At 45.0% G+C, this 23,067-nt stretch overlaps 1 protein-coding gene across 2 annotated transcripts; it reads left to right on the top strand.

Moving 5' to 3' along the window:
- Positions 1 to 15,904: 15,904 nt before the first annotated feature.
- On the top strand, positions 15,905 to 21,283 carry HNRNPH3 (heterogeneous nuclear ribonucleoprotein H3). Of its 2 annotated transcripts, none has more exons than XM_049790500.1 (9): positions 15,905 to 16,398; positions 16,850 to 16,988; positions 17,461 to 17,600; positions 18,027 to 18,113; positions 18,330 to 18,445; positions 19,708 to 19,843; positions 20,436 to 20,516; positions 20,608 to 20,700; positions 20,990 to 21,283. In XM_049790500.1, exons 1-9 carry the CDS (start codon positions 16,287 to 16,289, stop codon positions 21,064 to 21,066), a joined length of 981 nt encoding a protein of 326 aa, XP_049646457.1. In that variant the 5' UTR covers positions 15,905 to 16,286; the 3' UTR covers positions 21,067 to 21,283. The 2 variants fall into 2 exon arrangements, with proteins under 2 accessions (XP_049646457.1, XP_049646456.1); XM_049790499.1 differs by having other exon boundaries at positions 17,461 to 17,645.
- The last annotated feature ends 1,784 nt before the right edge of the window (positions 21,284 to 23,067 follow it).

Here is a 23,067-nt window from a genome sequence, read left to right as displayed (position 1 = left end):
GTTCGTTGTTTGTTTTTGTTGGGGGGGGTCTCACCTGGCTATGCTCAGGAGTTACTCCTGGCTCTGCGCTCAGAAGAGCAGACTCTGGGGACCATATGGGATACTGAAATTCAAACCTGGGTCAGTCCTGTGTTGGCTGCGTGCAAGGCAAATGCCTTACTTCTGTCTATTGCTCTGGCCCTACATTTAGGATGTTTTCTGTTCAAATTGAGATTTCATATGATTATTTAACTTTACAAAATTATATAATTCCTTTATTTGTATTTGGTTTGGTTTGGGGACCACCTTTGGCATGCTCAGCAGCTATTCTCAGCTCTGGCAGTGCTGGGGTACCATGTGGAGACTGGGCCTCCTTCATCTTGGTGAACTATCTCCCCAGCCCCCATCATTATAATCTTTGAGAGGGGGTTGAGGTCACACTTGGCAGAGCTCAGGGGTTCCTTCTGGCTCTGCACGTAAGAATTACTCCTAGTGGGCAAGAGCAATAATCCAGCAAGCAGGGTGGTTTGCCTCACATGCAGCTGACCTGGGTTTGATCCCTGATGCACCCAGATGGTCGCTTGAGCCTTCCAGGAGTGATTTCTGAGTGCAGAGCCAGGAGTAATGCCTGAGTGTCACCAGGTGTGCCCCCCCCCCTAAAAAATAGAAAGAAATAGCCTCCCTTTGAGGCACTAGAAGGAACAAATGTGCACTTGTCACTTCAGGATCCCACTCTTTAATTCTATCTAGAGAATGAATTTAATTATAGTATCATCGTACGTTGTCACAACTCGGAGGGCTGGGAGGCAAGAGTAAGTCTGAGACCATTGTGCTACCAGTTTGGGGAAAATCACTGCACTCTGGCTTCTTCTCAAACTGGCTGAGTAATCAGATCAGCATCAGATGGGTTGATAAGAAAAAAAAATCAGGATCTGAGCCATAGGACAGCAGGTAGAAAGGGCAGTTACCTTGCCCAAGTCCAACCTGACATTCTGTGGTCCCCTGAACCTCACCAGTGTAAAATAAAAGTCCACGGGTTGTGAGATCACCCAGGCATCGTATTTCCAAACCCCATGCAGCCGGGTCTAAAGAAGCAGGGCAGTGTCGAGGAAATAATATTCCAAGCCAGTCAGGAAAGCCGAGGAGTCAGTGTGGCTTCCCGAGGCTTCTTCCTCATGGTGTCTCTGAGCACCCAGCCAAAACTGACTTTTCTTTTTGTTTGTTTGTTTGTTTTTTTGGGGGGGTCACACCCAGAAGTGCTCAGGAGTTCCTCCTGGCTTCATGCTCAGAAATCACTCCCGGTAGGCTCGGGGGACTGCAAGGTTTCTTCGCTGTTAACTTTGCTGGGTATTTGTGAATCCAAGAACAGTCCCCAGAATGAGAAATTACTTCCCATCCCCTTGTCCCCTTTCGGGGGAAGACCTTGGTAATATTTATCCGCAGCAAATAATAATCCACACAGACAAGAACGATAGGGTTTAAAAGATCGGGCAAGGAGAGCCAGAGAATCCTTCTGCAGCCAGCAGCTTTTTCACAGAAGGACCCCTCACTCCTGTCCCTCAAGCTATTTATTGCCAACTCCACAGCGCCCCACCTGGAAGGGTTAGGTGGGGCAAAAGTCACAGAACAATCCTAAGGAAACACTTTTATATACAATTCCAAGAATCATCTTATGGAAACTTTTTCATATGCTACAGGGGACCATATGGGATGCCGGGATTCGAACCGATGACCTTCTGCATGAAAGGCAAACGCCTTACCTCCATGCTATGTTTCTGGCCCCGACATTTTTTTATTATACCAATACCCATCCACTAGGAGGGGAAAGGCTGAGAGTGACACAAAAGTACCTATCCAGGGCCCGAAGAGATAGCACAGTGGTTGGGCATTTGCCTTGCATGTGGGCGACCCAAGAGGGACCTGGTTCGATTCCTGGCATCTCATATGGTTCCCCAGCCTGCCAGGGGTGATTTCTGAGTGCAGGGCCAGAAGTAACCTCTGAGCATTGGATGTGGCCCCAAAACCAATCAAATAATCAATAAATAAAGTTTAAAAAATGTTTTTAAAATGTACCTATCCAGTGGGCTTTTATTTTTTTAATTAATTTTTTTTGGGGGGGGGTCACACCCGGCAGTGCTCAGGCGCTACTCCTGGCTCCACGCTCAGAAATTGCTCCTGGCAGGCACGGGGGACCATATGGGATGCCAGGATTCGAACCAATGACCTTCTGCATGAAAGGCAAATGCCTTACCTCCATGCTATCTCTCCAGCCCCATCCAGTGGGCTTTTATATATGGAAGGAAGAGGTTTATGGAAGGAGGAAGTTGGGGGATGCCTCTGTCTTGGGCTAATAGCTGGGTGTCATCCTACACACCAGAAGTCCCTGAGCAAAGAATTGAAGTAGTCCTGAACACTGCTGAGTGTGCCCCCCCCCAAAAAAAAAAGAAAAGAAAAAAGTAACAATTTAATGAATATGGATGGGCTCACCAGAGAGGTACAGCAACAGGGCTCTTGCTTTGCATGCAGCCGAACTGAGTTTGATACACAGCACATTTGACCTCCAGAAGAGATTCCTTTACACAGATCCAGAAGTAAGCCCTAGGCACTTAGCAAAACCAAAATAAATAAATATACATACATGTACTGTATACATATATATATGGAGAACTTACATTGTAGTTTTTGGGTTTTGGTGTTTTGTTTGGTTTTGGTTTAGGGGCCATACCTGGCAGCGCTCAGGGGTTACTCCTGGCTCAGTACTTAGACATCGCTACTGGCAGGCTTGGGGACCATATGGGATGCCAGGGATCAAACTTGGGTCCATCCTGAGTCGGCCACAAGCAAGGCAAATGCCCTACTGCTATGTTATCGCTCCAGCCCCATAATAGTAAATTCTAAGGAGTAAATGGAACCTAAGATTTTTATCCTGTGTTGAAGAAGGGGAATCCAAGAAATTCTCAGTAGGCTGGTGTGCAGGTTCCTCTGTGTGTGGCCCAAAGAAGGAGGGATTTCACATAACTAAGTGATTGCCTCACTTTACTGAGTAAGAAATGAGCTTTCCAAAAGAAACGTATATACAAACATTTTGATGATAACTTGGCAGTGCTCAGGGACAATAAACAGAGATGATTTTTTGATTGGTTTGGTGGCCACCACCAGAAGATTTCAAGCACTACAGGCAGGGAGCTGGGGGCTGCTCCCAGGGACTCAAGGGACAAGGTGGGGCCAGTGATGGACACCAGGCCTCCCACGTGCAAAGCTTGTACTCCAGTCTTCGCAGCTTTCTCACTGGCCCTTACTGTTGTTGTTGGTGGTGGTTGTGGTGGGGTTTTGTTTGTTTGTTTGTTTGTTTTTGGACCACCCCCGGTGACGCTCAGGGGTCACTCCTGGTTATGCACTCAGAAATCGCTCCTGGCTTGGAGAAACAAATGGGACACCGGGGAATAGAACCGTGGTCTGTCCTAGGCTAGCGCAGGCAAGGCTTCTGGCCCCCCTTAAGGTTTATTTTTAACTGCCAAAAGAAAGTTTGAAAATAATCTCCTCATAGTGCGCCAGTCAGCCTTGCATGTGGCCGAGCAGAGTTTAATTGTTGGCACGACGTTTGGTCCCCCTGACACTGTCCAGGAGAGATCCCTGAACACAGGGCTAGAAGTAAGCCCTGAGCACCCTGGGGTGACCCAAACCAAAGCCAAACAAACACGAGGAAATAATCTTACAGAAGATAAGCTAGCGCAGAAGAGGGTAAAATCCCAAGGGACTTTATTGTCGGGAGTCTGTCAGACATTTCTGTTTGTTTTCCAAAGAGCTCAGGATCTGAATCTCGTAACAATTCCTGACCCATATTTTATTAGATTTAAGGGACGGGGCAGGGGGCGATGGTTGGGATCACAACCAGCAAAGCTCACGCCTTACTCCTGACTCTGCTCAGGGAATCATTCCTGGCAGTCCAGATTTGGTTTCGAGAAGACTTAGGGTTGCAATCTTGATTTCACTTTATGCAAATTCAGGCAATCATAAAGCCTCCCTTGCTCGGACAGCTTTGTCATTAAACCTGCCTGCCACGGGTGTGCCTAAAATGTGGGTCCTTATTTGTCTGTCTCAAATAGTTTGTTTACAATCTCCTGTGGCAACAAAGTCAGTTCTTATTGTTCTGTAGCTCTTAGCATTAAAAGAAACCACTAAGCTTTTAAGAGTTTGTCTCAAGACTAGGCTATGCATTATGAATGCCAGTGTAATTCTTTGAAATATAAATACTTAGTAATGGAGGGCACGCATTGGAAGCATGTTTCCTAACCGTTGAACAACAAACTGTTGCCTGAAACAAACTGTTGAACAACCAACAAATTCAAAAGACAGAGCTTTGGGCCAGAGCAATAGCACAGCAGCTAAGGTGCTTATCTTGCACAAGGCCAACCACAGTTCAATCAATAGCATCCCATATGGTACCTTGAACCTGCCAGGAGATTTCTGAGTGCCAAGCCAGGAGTAACCCCTAAGCACTACCAGATGTGAGACCCCCCCAAAAAAAAAGAAAGAAAGCAGGCTGGAGAGGTTACTCCATGGGCTGAGTACATACATTTGGGAGCCTCCCCCCGCCCCCAATACAGCTGGAAGTAGACCCCCGAGCACTACCAGGGTCCTGCTAAGAAATCCCCTCAATAAAAGTTACAAGTTATAAGTAAAATTAGTTTTAAGTCCGATATTGTTTGAGGGTGAAGGCCCGACCCAAAATATTTTTTACTTCTTAGAAGTCTTGGAGTTCAAACTACACAAAGTAGATTAAACTTGATGCTATGATCCAATCTAAATAAGATAAACACGATTCAGTGCTTTTAGGCTCTTTTTGCTGCTCTGAAATTCAGTTCTATCAAATTGCACTACATGTTTATCTTGAATTTATAAGTCTTTGTACCACAGTTTTGGACACTGGTCTTTTTGTAAGGCACTGGGTTTTACTCTATCTTAAAAATTAATGGAAAAACTGGGACTACAATCTTTTCTGTTTATTTTGCTTTGGGGTCACACCTGGCTCTGCACTCAGGAATCACATCTGGTGGTGCTCAGGGTACCATCTGGGATGCTGGGGATCAAATCCAAGTTGGGGAGTGAAAACCAAGTGCCTTACCCCTTGTACTGTCACTCTGGCAAAGGGATCTACAGTTTCTCCAGCAATTTAGCAGTGACCATATATTTTTTTGGTTGTTTTTGTTTGTTTGTTTTTGATTTTGATTTTGCGTGTTTAGGGATGGATAGTCTTTAGAGAAAAATACTATTTATCTCTCTATATTATTGGAACTTAACTTTGATTTTAACAGTGGTAGAATATTGTCTTTTGGGGTTTTAAGTTCATTTGTTTGCTTTTTGTTTTGCTTTTTGGGCCATATTCAGTGGTACTCAGGGGTTACTTCAGACTTTGCACTCAGGAATCACTCATGGCAGGCTCAGGGAACCCTCTAAAATGCTGGGATTAAACCCTGGTTGGCTGCATACAAAGCAAGCGTCCTCCCCACTGTGCTATCACTCCAGTCTCACAGTACCGTCTTTTGAAAATGTTATGATTACTATAATCTTTGACTAAGAAAATATAATATATTATATTAAAATATAAAATAAATATATATGTATTTATATATAAATTAAAATAATATAATCTATGACTAAGAAAGCAAAAATAACTTAAAATCTTATCACTTTCAGGGCCCCAGCAAAGAGAAACAAAGAATGGGAAAATAGACTCAGAGTCCCTGTGACACAATTATGTTTACCCATTAGTACAATAATCATTAATGATATTGGTATTTTTCGTTTTATGTATAATTTTCAGAAGAATCCCCTACTAAATACAAGGACAAGTTGCATTCTCTATGCTTGATAGCTTTATACCCTATTTTCTCACATTGTAAATTAATAAATTCTCACTCTCTTTTCCTTACAGAATCTGTAGCATATTTATCTAGTTGATTCACTTCCTATGAAACACGCCCCCTTAGATTACATGGCACCTAAAAACATACATAGGGGCCAGAGAGATAGCACAGTGGTAGGCCGTTTGCCTTGCAATCAGTCGACCCAGAACCAACTGTGGTTCAAATCTCAGAAACCCATATGGTCCCCTGTGCCAGCCAGGAGTGATTTCTGAGCAGAGAGCCAGGAGCACGCCAGGTATGGCCCAAAAACAAAACCAAAAAAAAAAAAAAAGAAAAGAAAAGAAAAAGAAAGAAAGAAAAACTCCAGGGCCCAGAGAAATAGCACAGCGGTGTTTGCCTTGCAAGCAGCCAATCCAGGACCAAAGGTGTTTGGTTCGAATCCCGGTGTCCCATATGGTCCCCCGTGCCTGCCAGGAGCTATTTCTGAGCAGACAACCAGGAGTAACCCCTGAGCACTGCCAGGTGTGACCCAAAAACTAAAAAAAAAAAAAAAAAGAAAAATTCCAGACATAGCCAATATTTCCTATTTCAGTTACTGTCCCCCATCACCTAACCCTAAAACAGAAAGAATTTATTATCTAGCCACAGTCCTTATCAGTCATTCGAGCCTATTTCTCAAATATTGTATCAATCCCTGAACTATTGTTTCAGTTCATGTCTTCATCATCTAGAAGGAAGCAGAGACTCTTATGGCCTTGGGTCAGCCATAAGTGGGCTACAGGGTACTGTCCCCTTAAGGGTGAAGCTGTCCATCACCAGACACCCTTCCCTTATAATGGCAGATGGAGGGCTGTTGGAAGGGTATATAGTCGCTGCTGAATTGCTGGAGAAACCGTTTGCCATGTTAAAAGCTGGAAGGACATACAGGTTTAGAATTATTTAACCCTGGTTTTGCTGTAGACATAAAGACTGCCATGACAGGCCTCAGATATGTGGCAGAAGGGACTAGGCCAGAACAGCCACTTCCAGGAACTTCGAGGGCATGTACCAGGACAATTAGATAAACTAGCAACACGCAGGGGCCTATGGGTGATAAACCTTAACTGCATGCCAAGGTCACAGGCAGCCGAGCCCCTCCTGTACTACTTAAGCTGATAAAGACCCCAAAAGCCCTATAAACCACAATATCTATCTGAGCAGACAGCCAGAAGTAACCCCTGAGCACCACCGGGTGTGGCCAAAAAAAAAAAAGAAATAGCTCCTGGCAGGCACGGGGGACCCTATGGGACACCGGGATTCGAACCAACCACCTTTGGTGCTGGATCGGCTGCTTGCAAGGCAAACGCTGCTGTGCTATCTCTCCAGGCCCAATCATTTTCCATTTCATTCATATCATCCACACTATGGATATTACATGTAAAATATTATTCCATCTACAATGGAACTTGGTATTCATAGTTCACAAATTTTCCTGGAATGACAATGAAATTCTAATAAATTCGTTGTTAAAATTAGTCTAACAGGAATGAATCACATTCATTAACTATAAATGACATGACAAATGTACGTGAAAACAAGATGGGACAGAAATTGTTGCTTCACTATTAATTGCTACCCTATAGAAAAGCCCATTTGGAGAGTAAGAAATACTTTTCTGTTGTTGAGCTTTGTGAATACTTTATATATTTTGGATATTAGTCCTTTATGGTGGGCAAGTATTTTTCCATTTAGCTGGGTGTCTTTTAATTTTATGTAGTTTTCTAAGATGTGACTATGGTTCTGACACATTTTCAAAAGTTAGAGGAAAAGTATATAAGATGTTCTTTTTCTTTTAAGTTTCCTTTGTTTGTTTTTTGAGGGGGGTGGGTTTTTGGGCCACACCCAGTGGCACTCAGGGGTTACTCCTGGCTCTGCACTCAGGAATCACTCCTGGCAGTGCTCAGAGTTGCCTGGGACTGTAACCGGCATGGCCATGTGCAAGGCAAATGTGTTCCTTGCTGTGTTATCGCTCCAGCACCCCCCCTTATTATTATTATTTTTTTTTACTTACTGTAGTTTATACTTGTTAGATCTTTAGATTCCCAGAAAACACACTTAAAGAAAAACAGTGGCCGGAGAGATAGCATAGCAGTAGGGCGTTTGCCGTGCAGGCAGTCGACCCTGGACTGAACGGTGGTTCAAATCCTGGCATCCCATATGGTTCCCCCGTGCCTGCCAGGAGCAATTTCCACAGAGCCAGGAGTAACCCCTGAACACCACCAGGTGTGACCCAAAAATGAAAACAACAACAACAACAAAGAAACAAAAATGCCAAAATTGTAAGTCATGTTATTAAGACTTGTGTAGGAATTGAATTACAAATAAAGATCACTGCTCTTTAAGGAGTAGATATAGGAGCTGGAGAGATAATACTGTGGGGAGGGCACTTGTCTTGCACATGATTCCAAGTTCCCCAGATGCCCGCCCCCCCCCCCAGCCCTGAGAGTCATTCCTAAGTGCAGAGCCAGGAGTAAACGCTGAGCATGGCCAGGTGTGGCCCCAAAACAATAAAATAAAAATTTTCCAAAAAGCATTAACCACTTTGATATCATCCTCTCCTGGAAACTTGTATAGTTCTGTTTTTACTTTTCATATAGGTAAAAAGACTGTGACAATTTCATTTTAATGTTATTTCATCATGGATAAAATTCTAACCAATTTTTAGTTAATATGCCTTCTTGTCCTCCCAGACTGCAATGTTTTTTCATTTCTCTCTCATACTCTGTATGGAATTTTCCTCTCCTCTTCATCCGGATGGTGTTATCTATGATCACATGTTTGTTGTCTTGTTTTCACTGGGCAATGTGACCACTTTTATTTCCTTCTCTTTTTTCATCTTTTCTCCCATGCTGGATTTTAACAAGATCCTCTCCAGAGTCCTTCTAATGTCTATTGTAATAGAAAAATACCAAAATGACTGAAAAGAAGACAAAGAGGTGGGTATGGGAGGAGCCCCAAAACAGCTAGGAGTCCTTAATTCTAACCATCTCTATAGAAACAATTCCACCGAGATCAATCCGGAAGCAACTTGGTAAGGATCATTACCACAGAGGTGAGCCAATCTCAAGCAGCTTTACAGGATTTAGCCTGCAAACTGGGATAGTTTGCTAAGCCTTTTTCTTTTCTTGTGAGAAACGTAGTAAAATAGGAAGCCAAATAAAAATTGGGCATCTCCCCAGGTAGTAGCTATTTTAAATTCACAAATTCCTATTTGCTGTCATAATGAAAAGATAAAAAGGAATAAAAAGAAAGCCTCATGCCCCAATCCCAGGGATTGGAGGAATGAGGGTATGGAATCGAGGCAGGAAATGATCCATCCACAGTAAGGGGATACAACAGGTTCAGGAACTTCCACACTCAAGTAGAGAGCTCAGTAGTGAATGAGACTTGGGGTCTTTATTGGGAAGCCTAAGACCACACCCTGTGGTGGAGAACAAGTAGGATAAAAGACCAAAGGAAGCTTCAATCCAAAGGTGCTTTCTATCCAATGAATAACAGGTATACCTGAATAGGATGGAAACCAGTTAACCCAACCCTTGTACTAATTGCAAGTCCTTCCTAAGCATTGTGTTGACAAACTGCAGTGTCTATAACAAAGAAATTGTAGCCAGAAAGAAAATGCCGAAAATCTGGTGGTTAAAAAAAAGTCATAAGAATAACTTTAGATTGCACCCAATATACAATCAATTAATTTTTGATACAGGGGCAAGAAATGCAAAATGGAGCAAGGAAAACCTCTTCAACAAGTGGTATTGGAGCAACTGGTCAGCCACTTGCAAAAAAGCAAACTCAGACTTCTAACACCATGAACAAAGGTCAAATCCAAATGGATTAAAGACCTGGATATCAGACCTGAAACTAAAAGGTATATAGAACAACAACACATAGGTAAAACATTCCATGACACTGAGACTAAAGGCATCTTCAAGGCAGAAACAGCACTCTCCATACAAGTGGAAACAGAGATAAACAGATGGGACTGTATTAAGCTACGAAGTTTCTGCACCTCAAAGAAATAGTGCCTAGGATACAAAAGCCACCCACAGACTGGAAGAAACTATTCACCCAATACCCATCAGACAAGGGGCTAATATCTAAGACATACAAGTTACTGACAGACCTTAAAAAGAAAAAAACATCTAACCCCATCAAAAAATGGGGAGAAGGGCCCGGAGAGATAGCACAGCGGTGTTTGCCTTGCAAGCAGCCGATCCAGGACCAAAGGTGGTTGGTTCGAATCCCGAATCCCGGTGTCCCATATGGTCCCCTGTGCCTGCCAGGAGCTATTTCTGAGCAGACAGCCAGGAGTAACCCCTGAGCACTGCCGGGTGTGGCCCAAAAACAAAACAAAAACAAACAAACAAACAAACAAAAAAAACTGTGGTACACAATGGAAATATTCTGAGGCATTGGAAGAGATGAAGTTAAGAATTTTTCCTTTACATGGATGGACATGGAAACTATTTTGCTGAGTGAAATAAGTCAGAGGGACACACACACACACACACACACACACACACAATAGTCTCACTCATCTATGGGTTTTAAGAAAAATAAAAGACATTCTTGTAGTAATGCCCAGAGATGAGGGGCGGAGGACCGGCTCACGATATGAAGCTCACCTCAAGGAGGGGTGAGAGCAGTTAGAACACCAAGTACCATGACAATGTTAATGAGAGAAGTAGAATGCCTGTCTTGAATACAGGCAGGCTGGGTGGGTGGAAGGAAATGGGGTACATTGGTGGTGGGAATGTTGCACTGGTGAAGGGCGGGTGTTCTTTTTGTGACTAAAACCCAACTACAGTCATGTTTGTAATCATGGTATTTAAATAAAGATAAAAAAAATTTTGAGAAGGAAAACAAACTAGGAGGAGGCCTATGTCAGAGGGAGTAAAAATAATGTCTAGACTGGAGTATATAGAGAAATAAAGCCAGGGGATAGAAAAGTTTGTACTGTGATAACAGAATTGAGATAACAAACATGGAGAAAGGATTTTTTGGAGTTGTGGAAGGATGGGAAGGTCTATAGATGACCAAAAAACAATGGAGAGTTTTAAGTATTTCGGTGGAGGAACTGTAATAAAAGCAAATATTAACACTATTACAAACATAGTTCCACAATGATATTGATAAGTTAAAATTAAATGCAAGCAGCTGATCCAGGACCAAAGGTGGTTGGTTTGAATCCCAGTGTCCCAAAGGGTCCCCCGTGCCTGCCAGGAGCTATTTCTGAGCAGACAGCCAGGATTAACTCCTGAGCATCGGCCGGGTGTGGCCCAAAAACAAACAAACAAAACAAAAAAATTAAACACAACAAAAGAAAAAAAATGACTTTAGAACTGTGATCCATGAGCATGCAAAGTAAACGTGGGAAGCATGTTCTCAGCATGTCAAGCAATCTCTCAGGACTCAAGAGCAAGAATTGTAATCAGGCAAATAGATTGTTTCCACATGGTGAACAGATTACATCTAACAAAACTGAGTAGCAATGTAAACAGAGAGGGAAGAAAGTCCAAAGAGGGACTCCAATTGTGGATTGGGAAATGGAATATTACTAATACAGCAATTCTGAAGAAAAGAAAGTGGGGCAGAGCAATAGTATGGTGGCTAAGGTATTGACCTTGCATGTGGGCGACCCAGGTGCGATCATCCCGTATGGTATCACATAGGGTTCCCTGAGCCCATCAGGAGTAATTCCTAAGTACAGAGACAGGAGTAATCCCTGAGCACTGCTGGATGTGGCCCAAAAACTAAACGGGGAAAGGAAGAAAGAGAGGAGGCAAGGGTGACTTAGTGTCAAACATCAGAACTGTCAGGATTCAGGCTTGTTCAAAGTCTCCAGTCAATAAATCGATGCGTGTTCCTTGCAGGGGGTCTTCAAACTACGGCCCGAGGGCCACATATTGTATTTATTCCCATTTTGTTTCTTCACTTCTAAATAAGATATATGCAGTGTGCATAGAAAATTGTTCATAATTTTTGTTTTTACTATAATCTGGCCCTCCAACAGTCTGAAGGACAGTGAACTGGCCCCGTTTAAAAAGTTTGAGGACCCTGCTAGTGCATTTCCTTACATCCACATCCTCTATTTTTTAGCCATGCTGAAATCAACTAGAAGTGGAAGAGGTGACTCCCAGCAACGAAGAAGGAGGGTTGAGGCGAAAAGCAGCCTCCAGAAGAAAATCTGCTGCTTCCCTTTTCAACCTACCTCAGTCACAAATTTAGGACTGAGGCGAGTCCTCACAGAGCGTGATAAAGACCTTAGGTCACGCCAGCTCCTAGACAGCAGCCCTCAAAGGGCACCTGGGGCTGGAGAGACTCTAGGGGGAGGGCACCCACCCAGTCAACCCAGGTTCCATCCCTGGTATCCCATGTGGTCCCCTGAGCTCTGCCAGGAGTGATCCTTGGGCACCAAGGGGTGGCCTCCAAACCAAACCAATCGCACTTGCTTTATTACCATTTGCTTATTATTTGTGAAATAATCCCCGCCACCGGTTTCTCAGGGGAGCTGCGGAGCCCAGGATGGAGCTGGAATCACGTTTTTGTAGGAAAGGAAAGGAAAGTCCTCTCTGTCCTTCCTAGGCCCTTCAAGCTTCTTCCCCTTCCCTCACAGCAAAGACTTCCAGGAGCTCAAGAGTGAAGGGAAACACGTTTACTCATGAAATAAAGGACGGGCAAGAGGGAAGGTTTCTCCAAAGAGAACTTGGGCTTCTCCAGAGTGGAAGAAAAGCAAAGCCCACATGTCCAGCAGGAGTGTGTGAGGCCCTTTCCCCAGAAATGAGGAATACGACCCAAAGTGAAACGGTCCACGTCTAAGGGGGGAGATTCCATAAAGGGATCCCAAGAAGGCTAAGTGAATTCAGTCAGTACACTCTGCCAAGTGAGTTGACAGGCCCGCTGCGAGGGTGGTCGCCCATGGGGGTGGGCTTGGAGCCCTGGGCGGCCTTGTCTTTGCTTTGGGGGTCGTTTTGGGGCACACCCGGTAGAGCTGCTCAGGGTGTAGCTTTGTCCCTAGGGTGGATGGAGCCTTTCTTTGGGTCTCCGTGGGTTCCAGGCTGGGCTCTAGAGGTGGGGCCTAGTCTCTGAGGCCCTTGGGGGGCGTTGGGGTGGTTGGGGCCCCAGACAGTAGCCGTGTGATGCCTATTTCTTCAGCTCCCTGAGTCCACTTAGACTGGACAGGTGACAGACAGACTTCCCCCTTGCAATGGTGTTTGCTTTCAGGGCGTGTGTCTGCGTCTTTGGGCGCTTGTCCTCGGGCCTAGCTGCCACACACAGGCCTTTGTGCGGCCTCCCGTTGTGCCTGGGCGTGTGCGCGAGGCCAGGCCGTGTCTTGGGGTGAGTTTGCGTGGAGACAGCGGTGGGAGCTGCGCTCCTGAGGGAGGCCCGAGGGCTCTGGCCGCCATTTGCTGCCCACGCGCGGCCTCTCATGCGGCGCGTCCTTCAGCTGCCGGGGCCTGAGGCGAGCAGGGCGCGTCGGCAGCGAGCCGTCCACAACGCGCTCCGAGGGAGAGCTCCGGCCTCGCGAGGACAACAAAGAAGGACGCAAATCGCCCCGCGCGTGTGCCAAGTCACCTAAGATGGAGGCCGCGGCCCAGTACTTTTCCAGCGCCTGAGGCGGAGGAGGCGGAGGAAGCGGAGGCGGAGCCGGCGACGGCGCCACCCCGCCCGCTCCCCGTCTCCCTCCTTCTCCTCAGCCAGCCAGCGCGCAGGCGCAGTTTATCTTCGCCCGCGCTGCGCTCGCCGGCGCGCAGGCGCACTGGCGCGCCGTCCGCGCGCGAAGCCCCGCGCGCCTGCGCTCTTCGGCGGCGTCCGCCCGCGCGCACGCGCAGTGGCCGCAGACGCCGCCCGTCCTCTCGCGAGACGCGGCGGATCTCGCGAGCTCGGCGTCGCCGCGTCGCCCCGCCCCTTCCCCTGAGGCGCTGGTTCGGTGGTTGCGCTGCGCAGCTCGTCCGCGGCTCCCGGGTGAGGCGAGGAGAGGCGGTTGCGGGACCGTTGCGTCGGCGGCGCCTGGGACGGAGCCTCCTCAGTCAGCGCCTCGCGGGCGCCGGAGCCAGGTACCTGAGGTACAGACCGCGGGCAGGTGGGCCGCGCTGCCGGGGGCGACAGGGGCGCGAGGGCGGGCGGAGGGCGACCGGCGTCCGCCGCCTCCCTGCCCCGCGCCGCCATCTTGGAGGCGGCGGCGGCGGCGGCGGCGGCGGCGGCGCCTCCTCGGCTTCCCGCCCTTTCTCCCCTCGCCCGCCGCGCTCCCGCTTTCCTTCGCAGCCTGGCCCGGCGCCTCCCTTCTGCGCAGCCTCAGACGCCGCCGCCCGACGGAGCCGCCGCACGAGGAGCCCGAGCCGCCGCCGGGACAAAGGAGCACGCATGCGCGCGGGCGGGCGGCGACCCTGCGAAGGAAGGAAAGAAGGAAGGAAGGAAGCCCGGAAGCCCGGGACAAGCTGGGGGCAATCGGGGGGCGCCACTAGACTGGAGTTTGGGCGACCGGCCTCCCTGCGTGGCCCCCCCCGAAGCGCGCTCTTCTCCTCGGCCCCCCATCTTAGCGAGCGAGCGAGCGTCCAGGCAGAGAAAGTAGCCTCGAGGCAGGTCCGACCCAAAAGCGTTTGTGGTAGGCCCAGGCGGGGACGCGACGCGGTGAGGGAGCCTAGGGCTTGAAGAAGGCATGGCGGGGCTCTTGACAGGTCGCGAAACAAAACACAGGCCCCGTCGCGGCCTTCCCTGACCGCTTTCTTTCAGGCGACGCGCCTAGGAAGGGACGTACGTGGCCGTGGCAAGAGACTTAAGGTGCTGACCACGGCTTATCTGCACACGGCGACAGGGAGACTGACTGTCTTACAACATTAAAATAGGTTGCCTTTTAAGATTTTACAAGAATTCACTTCTTCGGAGGGAACTGTGGTTTTCCCTTGGTTTTGTTTCTCTTCATCCACCTGGGATGGTCACAGTTCAAACGGCTTTGTCTGCTGCATTTTGACTCTTCGCCCATTTTAAACTGTGACTTAGTCAACCGAATACTTGGAGTTTTTTTAGATAGTCATTTCGGGGCAGGTTTATAGGGATGAGGCGTTTTCTGTCTTGTCTCCGAAACGGTATTTACAAGGGAAAAGGATAGTAAACAATGAAAGCTTAAGTTCTAAAGGAAAGGATGCTACCCGTTGGGAAAGACTTCTAACAGACCTTACGGTGGCATGTTTTTTTTTTTTGTCAATTGGTTTTGGTTTTTTGCACCACACCCAGGTCGCTCCTGCCTCTGCCCTCAGAAATCACTCGTGCCCGGCCAGGCTTGGGAAAGGGACCCTGTGGTATGCAAGGCAGACCCTGGTTTCTCTTTTTCACTGGTTTTTACAGAGCCCTCTAAAGGTCACCTATTAAATGTGAATTATATGGGGAGCTTATTTTTACGACTGCCAGGCAATCTTAGTCCACTGAAAATGTCTGTCCTAAGAAACTAAACATTGGTGACTTGTTGGTATGAAGTAATAGTCCTCGAGCTTACGCAAAAGGATCGGGTGAACAAATTGTTTTGTTTACAGGGGTAGAAGGTGGTGGGAAAGGTTTGGAATAATCAGGTGAGTAGGATTCCTACAGCGGCGTAGTGACGTTTAGATGGTTCTGGTAAGTTTCCACAGCTGAAGGACTTCCGCATCGCTCCCTTAAATCGTTAAGAACTTAAAAAAGGAAGGATGGATGGTTGTCTTGGATGTGATAGAGTGAATGGAACAGACCTTGTAGCCTATTTTGGTTGTGTGTGTGTATTTTTATTTTTGTCTCATAGTGAACAAGGGATCATAACACTGGCTTCAGTAGTTAAGTGAATAAGAGACTTTTCAAAGCACTCTTGGAACACACTTCTTGGTAGCCTTTTACCTGAAGACTTGGTTCTTGGGGGTTTCGATGGTTGGTCTTTAAATATAAGTTGGCGGTCTTCCTTCAAAAGTAACTTGATGTACTTGAAAGTGTGGCTTATCCGGTAAACTTGCAGGCGCATGTTAAAGAAGTATTAAGCTTATTAATACAGTTTTAAGGAATTTTTCAAACATATCGAAACCTTATATACATGAAAATGATGCCCTAAATACAAGGTGACAGGGTAAGACTATCGAAAAGCAGTGTCATTTTCTTAAAAGTCAGTTCATGTATTCTAGGAATGCTGTACTTTATTTGGCGGGACGGGGTCAGGGTCAGTCTTGGCCACTTAATTCCTGTCTTTTCCCAAACGCACAATAAAAGATCTTTTCTGCCTTCGTATCGTTCCATTGTTACTGGAATCACCACGCCAAAATTTCCTCTTTTACAGAACATGAAAGGAGTTTCCCAGCACCCCTGGCAAGAGTATATTTTGATTGACCGCTTTATTTGCTTGTTTGTTTGTTTGTTTTTATAGCATTTAAGTCAAACGGTTTTGCAATGGATTGGGTTGTGAAACATAATGGTCCAAATGACGCTAGTGATGGGACAGTACGACTTCGTGGACTGCCATTTGGCTGCAGCAAAGAGGAAATAGTTCAGTTCTTTCAAGGTACCTCTAGTATTAGTCAAAGTTCAGTAGCATTTTGTATTCTGTATTTAGTTTTAGTTCGTAAAACCCATGGGGGGAGGGACTTAAATTTTCAGTCGGAGATGGGGGTTAAGTCGGGAAATGTGCTCCGCTTAATAGTAAATGTAAGGATTGTGTGATGAATCTAATAGGGGGTATTTATGATAGGACCACAAATTGCAATGGAGCACAATTTAACTCTTTATGTAATAGGTGGGCATTTATAATATGTAATGATTTTAAAAGACTAGTTTCCTTTTGATGTAATCCAGTAATTGAAAAAGATAGATTTGTGGATTGTGATGGGGTGATGGGAAACTAAGTCTTTTTGTTTTGTTTTGTTTTGAATTGTTTTGAATATTTGATTCAGATGGGATTGTTTCAGCCTTTAACACTGTTCCCCTTGATGGGGTTATTTGTCCTTGGGTTAAAGGGTTGGAAATCGTGCCAAATGGGATAACATTGACGATGGACTACCAGGGGAGAAGCACAGGGGAGGCCTTCGTGCAGTTTGCTTCAAAGGAGATAGCAGAAAATGCTCTGGGGAAACACAAGGAAAGAATAGGGCACAGGTGGGGATGGAGAGTTTGGGATGGTGTTAAATTTTTATTTTGGGGGTTGCGGGTCACTTGCTTAAATGGGGGAGGGTAATAACATTTTTCTGGGGTAGTTTAAATGGATAATTTTATCTAAATTTAACTTGGAACTACAGATTTGGGTGGGGAATTGCTGCTAATAGTTTGCTTAAATTACAATTAGATTGTTTCCATTTCTCTGTAGGATAATTGATACATGTTTTGTATATGATCAACTATTTTCTCTAAACGATACGTTTTAAAGGAAACAAGCTAAAATTTTGTATATTTTATGAATTGTTTTCAAGTAACTAATTTGTCCTTATGAAAATGTTAACGTTATGATGCAATTAGGCAATCTTAAATTGGGTTGTGTATCTAGATGTAGAAAAACTTGTATTTTGCCCATATCTTTCCTACTCTAATGCGTTTATGCTGAAACCTGTCCCTTTAAATCGTTTTTAAATAGGTACATTGAGATCTTCAGAAGTAGCAGGAGTGAAATCAAAGGATTTTATGATCCTCCGAGAAGACTGCTGGGACAGCGACCAGGACCCTATGATAGACCGATAGGAGGAAGAGGGGGTTATTATGGAGCTGGGCGTGGAAGTATGTATGACAGAATGCGACGAGGAGGTGATGGATATGATGGTGGTATGTGTATCTAATGAACAAAGGTTCTGTTGTCATTTTCTTAATATTCCTGACATTTTGTCAAGAAATAGAGAAATGGCAGTAATTTCAGTACCTACTAGGTTTTAAAACCTGTTCATGAAAATACAAATTCCCATGGCCGGCTATGGGACTTGATCGATGCACATATTGGCACCTATATGAAAAATTTAAATGGTCTTATTGGCATATTACGGCATGTTTTTGTTTGACATGAGGGTGGAAACGTATTTTTAAATCTGATTTCCAGAGTGTTGACTGCTTTGGGGACTTGCAAACTGATAAATAGAACTGCTTGCCGTGACTTAATGTTTTTGTAAATCTTAAGTTTTATCTCGTTTGTTTTGTCTCTAAATTATACAGGTTACGGAGGTTTTGATGACTATGGTGGCTATAATAATTATGGCTATGGAAATGATGGCTTCGATGACAGAATGAGAGATGGAAGAGGTACGAAAGAATTGATAGGCTCCAGGGTGACGTCTAATTTGATTTCTACCACTTGCCAGTATCGCTAGACAGCCTGTGTGAGACAGTTTATAGTTCAGTACACGTATGCACAGAACTTTGAGATGGTTGTGCATTTCCTATTTGGGGGGGGGGGGGATACGGTGCTTTCCTTGCCTATCTAACGTAGATCAGTTTGTCTATGGGAATTTCTTACAGGTATGGGAGCACACGGCTATGGTGGAGCTGGTGATGCTAGCTCAGGTTTTCATGGCGGTCACTTTGTACATATGAGAGGACTGCCTTTTCGTGCAACTGAGAATGACATTGCTAATGTAAGTAATTGTTGGCTTAAACTTAATCCCGGTGTCTAAATTATTATTACTGGGGGAGGGCACGCCCGGCAATACTTGAGTTACTCCTGGCTCTATACTCGAAATCACTCCTGGGGTGTGTGGTTGACCGGTCAACTGCCTGCAAGGCAGATACCCTGCCCACTGTATTAATACTCGAGCCCCTGCTTTAGTTTGTATTTTGGGGGCCACACCATTGTTACTCAAGGGACCTTGCAGTGCTAGAAAATGAGGCCTAGTGCTTACACAAAATTTGTGCTCTCTCATCTCCCTGTTCCCCATTTTATTTATTTTTTGAGCCACCATCTTTATAGTTTCAACAACAGTCTGGGGGGGGGGGCAGTGTTGGGCCACACCCAGCGGCACCCTGGGGTTACTCCCAGAAATTGTTCCTGGTGGACACGGGGGACTATATGGGATGCCAGGGCTCGAACCACAATCGGTCCTGCTCGGCTGCTTTCAAAGCAAGCACCCTACTGTTTTGCTATCTCTCTGGCCCCAATCAGAAAATTTGGTTTACTAGTAATTGAATTGTGTTTAGTGTGCTAAGCTGTGTATGATTCAAGCAAGTAAAATAAAATTCACTTGAGAATTGGTGAACTGGGTGGTGCGGGAGAGAGAATACAGTGGCTAAGGTGCTTGTTTTGCAGAGCTAACCCAGGTTTGATCCCAGGTGTCCTACGGTCCACGAGCCCGCTAAGTGATTCCTGGGTGTAGAGCCAGGAATAAGACCACTGCTTGGGTGTAGCTCCCAGACAAATTTCTTGTTGACTACTGTTGATTATTGAAATTGAAAGAGAACGGAGGCTAGAGCAATAGTATAGTGACTAAGGTTTGCCTTTTTCAAAGCGGACCCGATTTGATCCTAGGCTTCTCATGGTCCCTGAGTGCAACCCTGACCCTGGGAGTAGCCCAAAAAAAACACCCAAGAAAACCTGAAAGAATGATTGAAAACACATACTTGGCAGTTGTTAAATGTTAGTCCCTAGGCTGAGATTCACCAGCGATCTGTTGAGTATAGTACTCTTAAGATGAAGCAGTCGAGGAGTAAGCATATTTACATCACCAGGCTTTTGATGAAACATTGGGAACAATTGCATAGGTCCCGGGTGGCTGGGATATCGGTTGAGGTGAGAGTTGGGCGGAGCCCCTCCCACCTGTGCTTTGGGCATCACTCCTAGCAGTGCTTTATTGGTGCTTTGGGAATACAGGTATATAATGCGACTCGTGTTCTCTTTTACTAGTTCTTCTCACCACTAAATCCAATTCGAGTTCATATTGATATTGGAGCAGATGGCAGAGCAACAGGGGAAGCTGATGTAGAATTTGTGACACATGAAGATGCAGTAGCTGCCATGTCTAAAGATAAGAATAACATGCGTAAGTGTTTGGGAGCCACTTCTGGCTCTGAGGTCAGTAATTGCTCCTGGCCAGTTGAGGAGGCCACATGGGATGCTGAGGAACATACCTGCAACACCCTACTCGCTGTGTTATCGCTCAGACCCCATAAAATGATACTCGAATACGAAAGGTTCTAGGACTTCTCAGTAACTCCCATGAAGAGGAAATAGATTCTTGAACATGCAGCATAGATGGATTAAAGCTTAATCATTTAAAAATGTTAATTGCATTTGTCTTAAAGCCATTTGAAAATTGATAATACATGTTCATAAATTTCGGTAAGCTATTTTGCCTGTGATTTCAGTAAATCAAATCTGTTATTCCTGGTCTAACTGCACAGTCACAGCATAAGTTCTGACATATGGGGTATGTAGTTCAGTGGTGTGGGCTCTTTATTCCTAAACACACCCTGAATTTTTCTCCTGGATAATACAGGAAGAATTCTTACTGCTCCACTGGGAATGTTTATATCTTTCGTTGATTATTAGCAAGTCAGGCTGTTTGGATGTTCATACCATCCACGTTTACGGATAGTAAGGTGTTGCATGTTTATAATTTTTGCTGCTTGTAGAACACCGATACATTGAACTCTTCTTGAATTCTACTCCTGGAGGTGGCTCCGGAATGGGAGGCTATGGCAGAGATGGAATGGGTATGCAATATTTTATTTTTATGTTTTTATATAGTGGGTTGGAACACTTTTACAATCAATACCTTTTTTTTTCCCCTTTTTTTTTTTAAAGAAAATCAAGGAGCTTACGGGTCAGTAGGAAGAATGGGAATGGGGAACAATTACAGTGGAGGATACGGTACACCTGATGGTTTGGGTGGATATGGTAAGTGTTGAATACCAATTCAGTTTTTGTTTTCATCCCCGTTGAAATTGAGGATGTGGGTTTGCTCTTGTTTTTTGAGCCACTGAAATCAGAAATAACTCACACAGGCTTGGGGGAGTGAGACCTGTGGGGTGCCCTGTGCCTACCTGCAGTGCGTGCTATGGGTCCAGCCCCTGGTGTGTGTGTGTGTGTGTGTGTGTGTGTGTGTGTGTGTGTGTGTGTGTGTGATGTGTGATGTGTGATGTGTAATAAACAATGATGAGCCTGAATGGTTAATGTCTTGTCTTAGGTCGCGGTGGCGGAGGCAGCGGAGGTTACTATGGCCAAGGTGGCATGAGTGGAGGTGGATGGCGTGGAATGTACTGAAGCAGAACCATCGATATAAAAGTCCCGACAGCAGCATCTGGTCTACTAGACTTTCTTACACATTTAATTTCTTTTGTATTTTAAGAACTTTATAATGACTGAAGGAATGTGTTTTCAAATATTATTTAGTCAAGCAACAGATTGTGATGGGAAAGTTTTCTGTAGGTTTTATTTGTTGCATACTTTGACTTAAAATAAATTTTTATATTCAAACCACTGATGTTGATACTTTTTATATACTAGTTAATCCTAAGGATGTACTGCTTTCATAAGACTTGGGTTTGATGTATTTTACTATTAGTGCTACAAGTAGAATAGGTGTGATTTGGGAGGGCAGTGGTTCACCTCTTAGAGCATTCGTCTTAATAAGCAGACATCGGGAATAGAGCTTGAAAATGATTTCTTTGACTTCATTTCTCCGTTGTAAATAAGACCTCAAGATGAGTTTAGATGGCTTCAGAAATACCAATTCAGTTAATTCTGTGTAGTCATTCTTCCAAGTGTCACTAAAAGGTTTAGCTCTGACATGTTAATCTGAAAAGGAATGTTGCCTGGGGGTGGTAGTGCTTGAATTCTAGCCCTAGAATTCAAAGATAAGTAAAGCAGATGGGTGGGTGTTAAGTAATTGTAAATCACTTCATTAAAAAATGTAGGAGGAGAGAGTCCTTGTTGAAATGAGGTCCTTCATCTGCCTGATAGCTGGGGGGGGGGGGGGGTTGTTCTTGTCTTATATGCAAAACTATGTAGCAAGGGAGAGGTGCTTTTTATTTTTAATCCCTTTGATCAATATGGCTTTTTCCCCAAATTGGCTGGCTAGTCATCAAATGAAAAAATCTGTCGATGTGAATTCGGTTATTGAACTTGTTACTTTTTTTGCTAGACATGTTATTAATGTAATAAATATCAATATGGGAGATCAATGGTACGGTGTCTGTCCAAGAATGCTTTGCGTCAAGTTACTGTACAGGATGTCCAGAGTGGCTGCTGTTAGGCTGTAGCTGCTACTTGGCTGGGAACTCGCAGTTACTCCCCTACACTCTTGATCCATTTAAAACCTTACCTTCACATTAACCTTTTTCACCCCTTTAGGCCACACCTTGTGCTCAGGGCTACTTTGCACACTTAGGTTACTCCTGGCATTGCTGGGGTTTGAGCCTGATGAGTTGGATTTAGCCCATACTTACCTTTAAAATCACAGTGGCTCGTATTTCCTGGGATTGGCCTATTAAACTAACCAATAGAACCATAAAGTATCTTTAATGAAACTCACCCCTTAAAGCAAGCTGATCTTTTCAAATATTTTATTAGGCTTATAAAATTCACATTTTAAAAAACATTACAGATTCAAAGAATTACGATTTATTGGCACTGAGTGCTAGTACGTCCTGGTTAAACGAAGGAGAACACCGAGGGGAAAGAAGTCTTCAGTACAAGTAGAAAAATCAGGGCTCCACCTGGCCGTGATCAGTCAGGTCTTCTGGCTCTGCTTACGGATTAATTCTGGTAGTGTGTGTGTTTGGCGGACCTATATGTAGTGCCAAGTTGAACTGGGCTGATCACTCGCAAGTGTCTGAAGGAACCCCTGTACTGGGTTGTTTTTATCAATGAACTGTATAACTCAGCCACGAACATTGAGACTGAGGGGGGGGACGACGACCCTATGTATAACCTGGTGGATCTGGGACCTAATAATGCTCTGGGCTCTGCGAATTTGTATTGGGGCACACACTCAGAAAGAAGCTCGGGGCTGGTTTCTCTGGCTCAGGTGTCTCACACTGGAGCTATTGGAGGAACCATATGTGGGTGCCAGGGTCCTTTTAACACACAGTTTGTAACAAGAGAGAGAAGTAGTTATATTGGATTACATATATTTCCAAAAGCACAAACACTCCAAATATTAAAGCAAGAGATTTAAGGGTGGGGGGGGGGGGGGTGAGGAAGGGATTCATTAACCAAAAAGCACATTCTAAAATTTGCTCCAAACAACAATTAGTGTTTGAA

This window comes from Suncus etruscus, chromosome 17 (assembly GCF_024139225.1).
Source record: "Suncus etruscus isolate mSunEtr1 chromosome 17, mSunEtr1.pri.cur, whole genome shotgun sequence".
Taxonomy (NCBI): Eukaryota; Metazoa; Chordata; class Mammalia; order Eulipotyphla; family Soricidae; genus Suncus; species Suncus etruscus.
The sequence above is the reverse complement of the archived record's forward strand: the minus strand, read 5'-3'. Positions and strand labels throughout refer to the sequence as shown.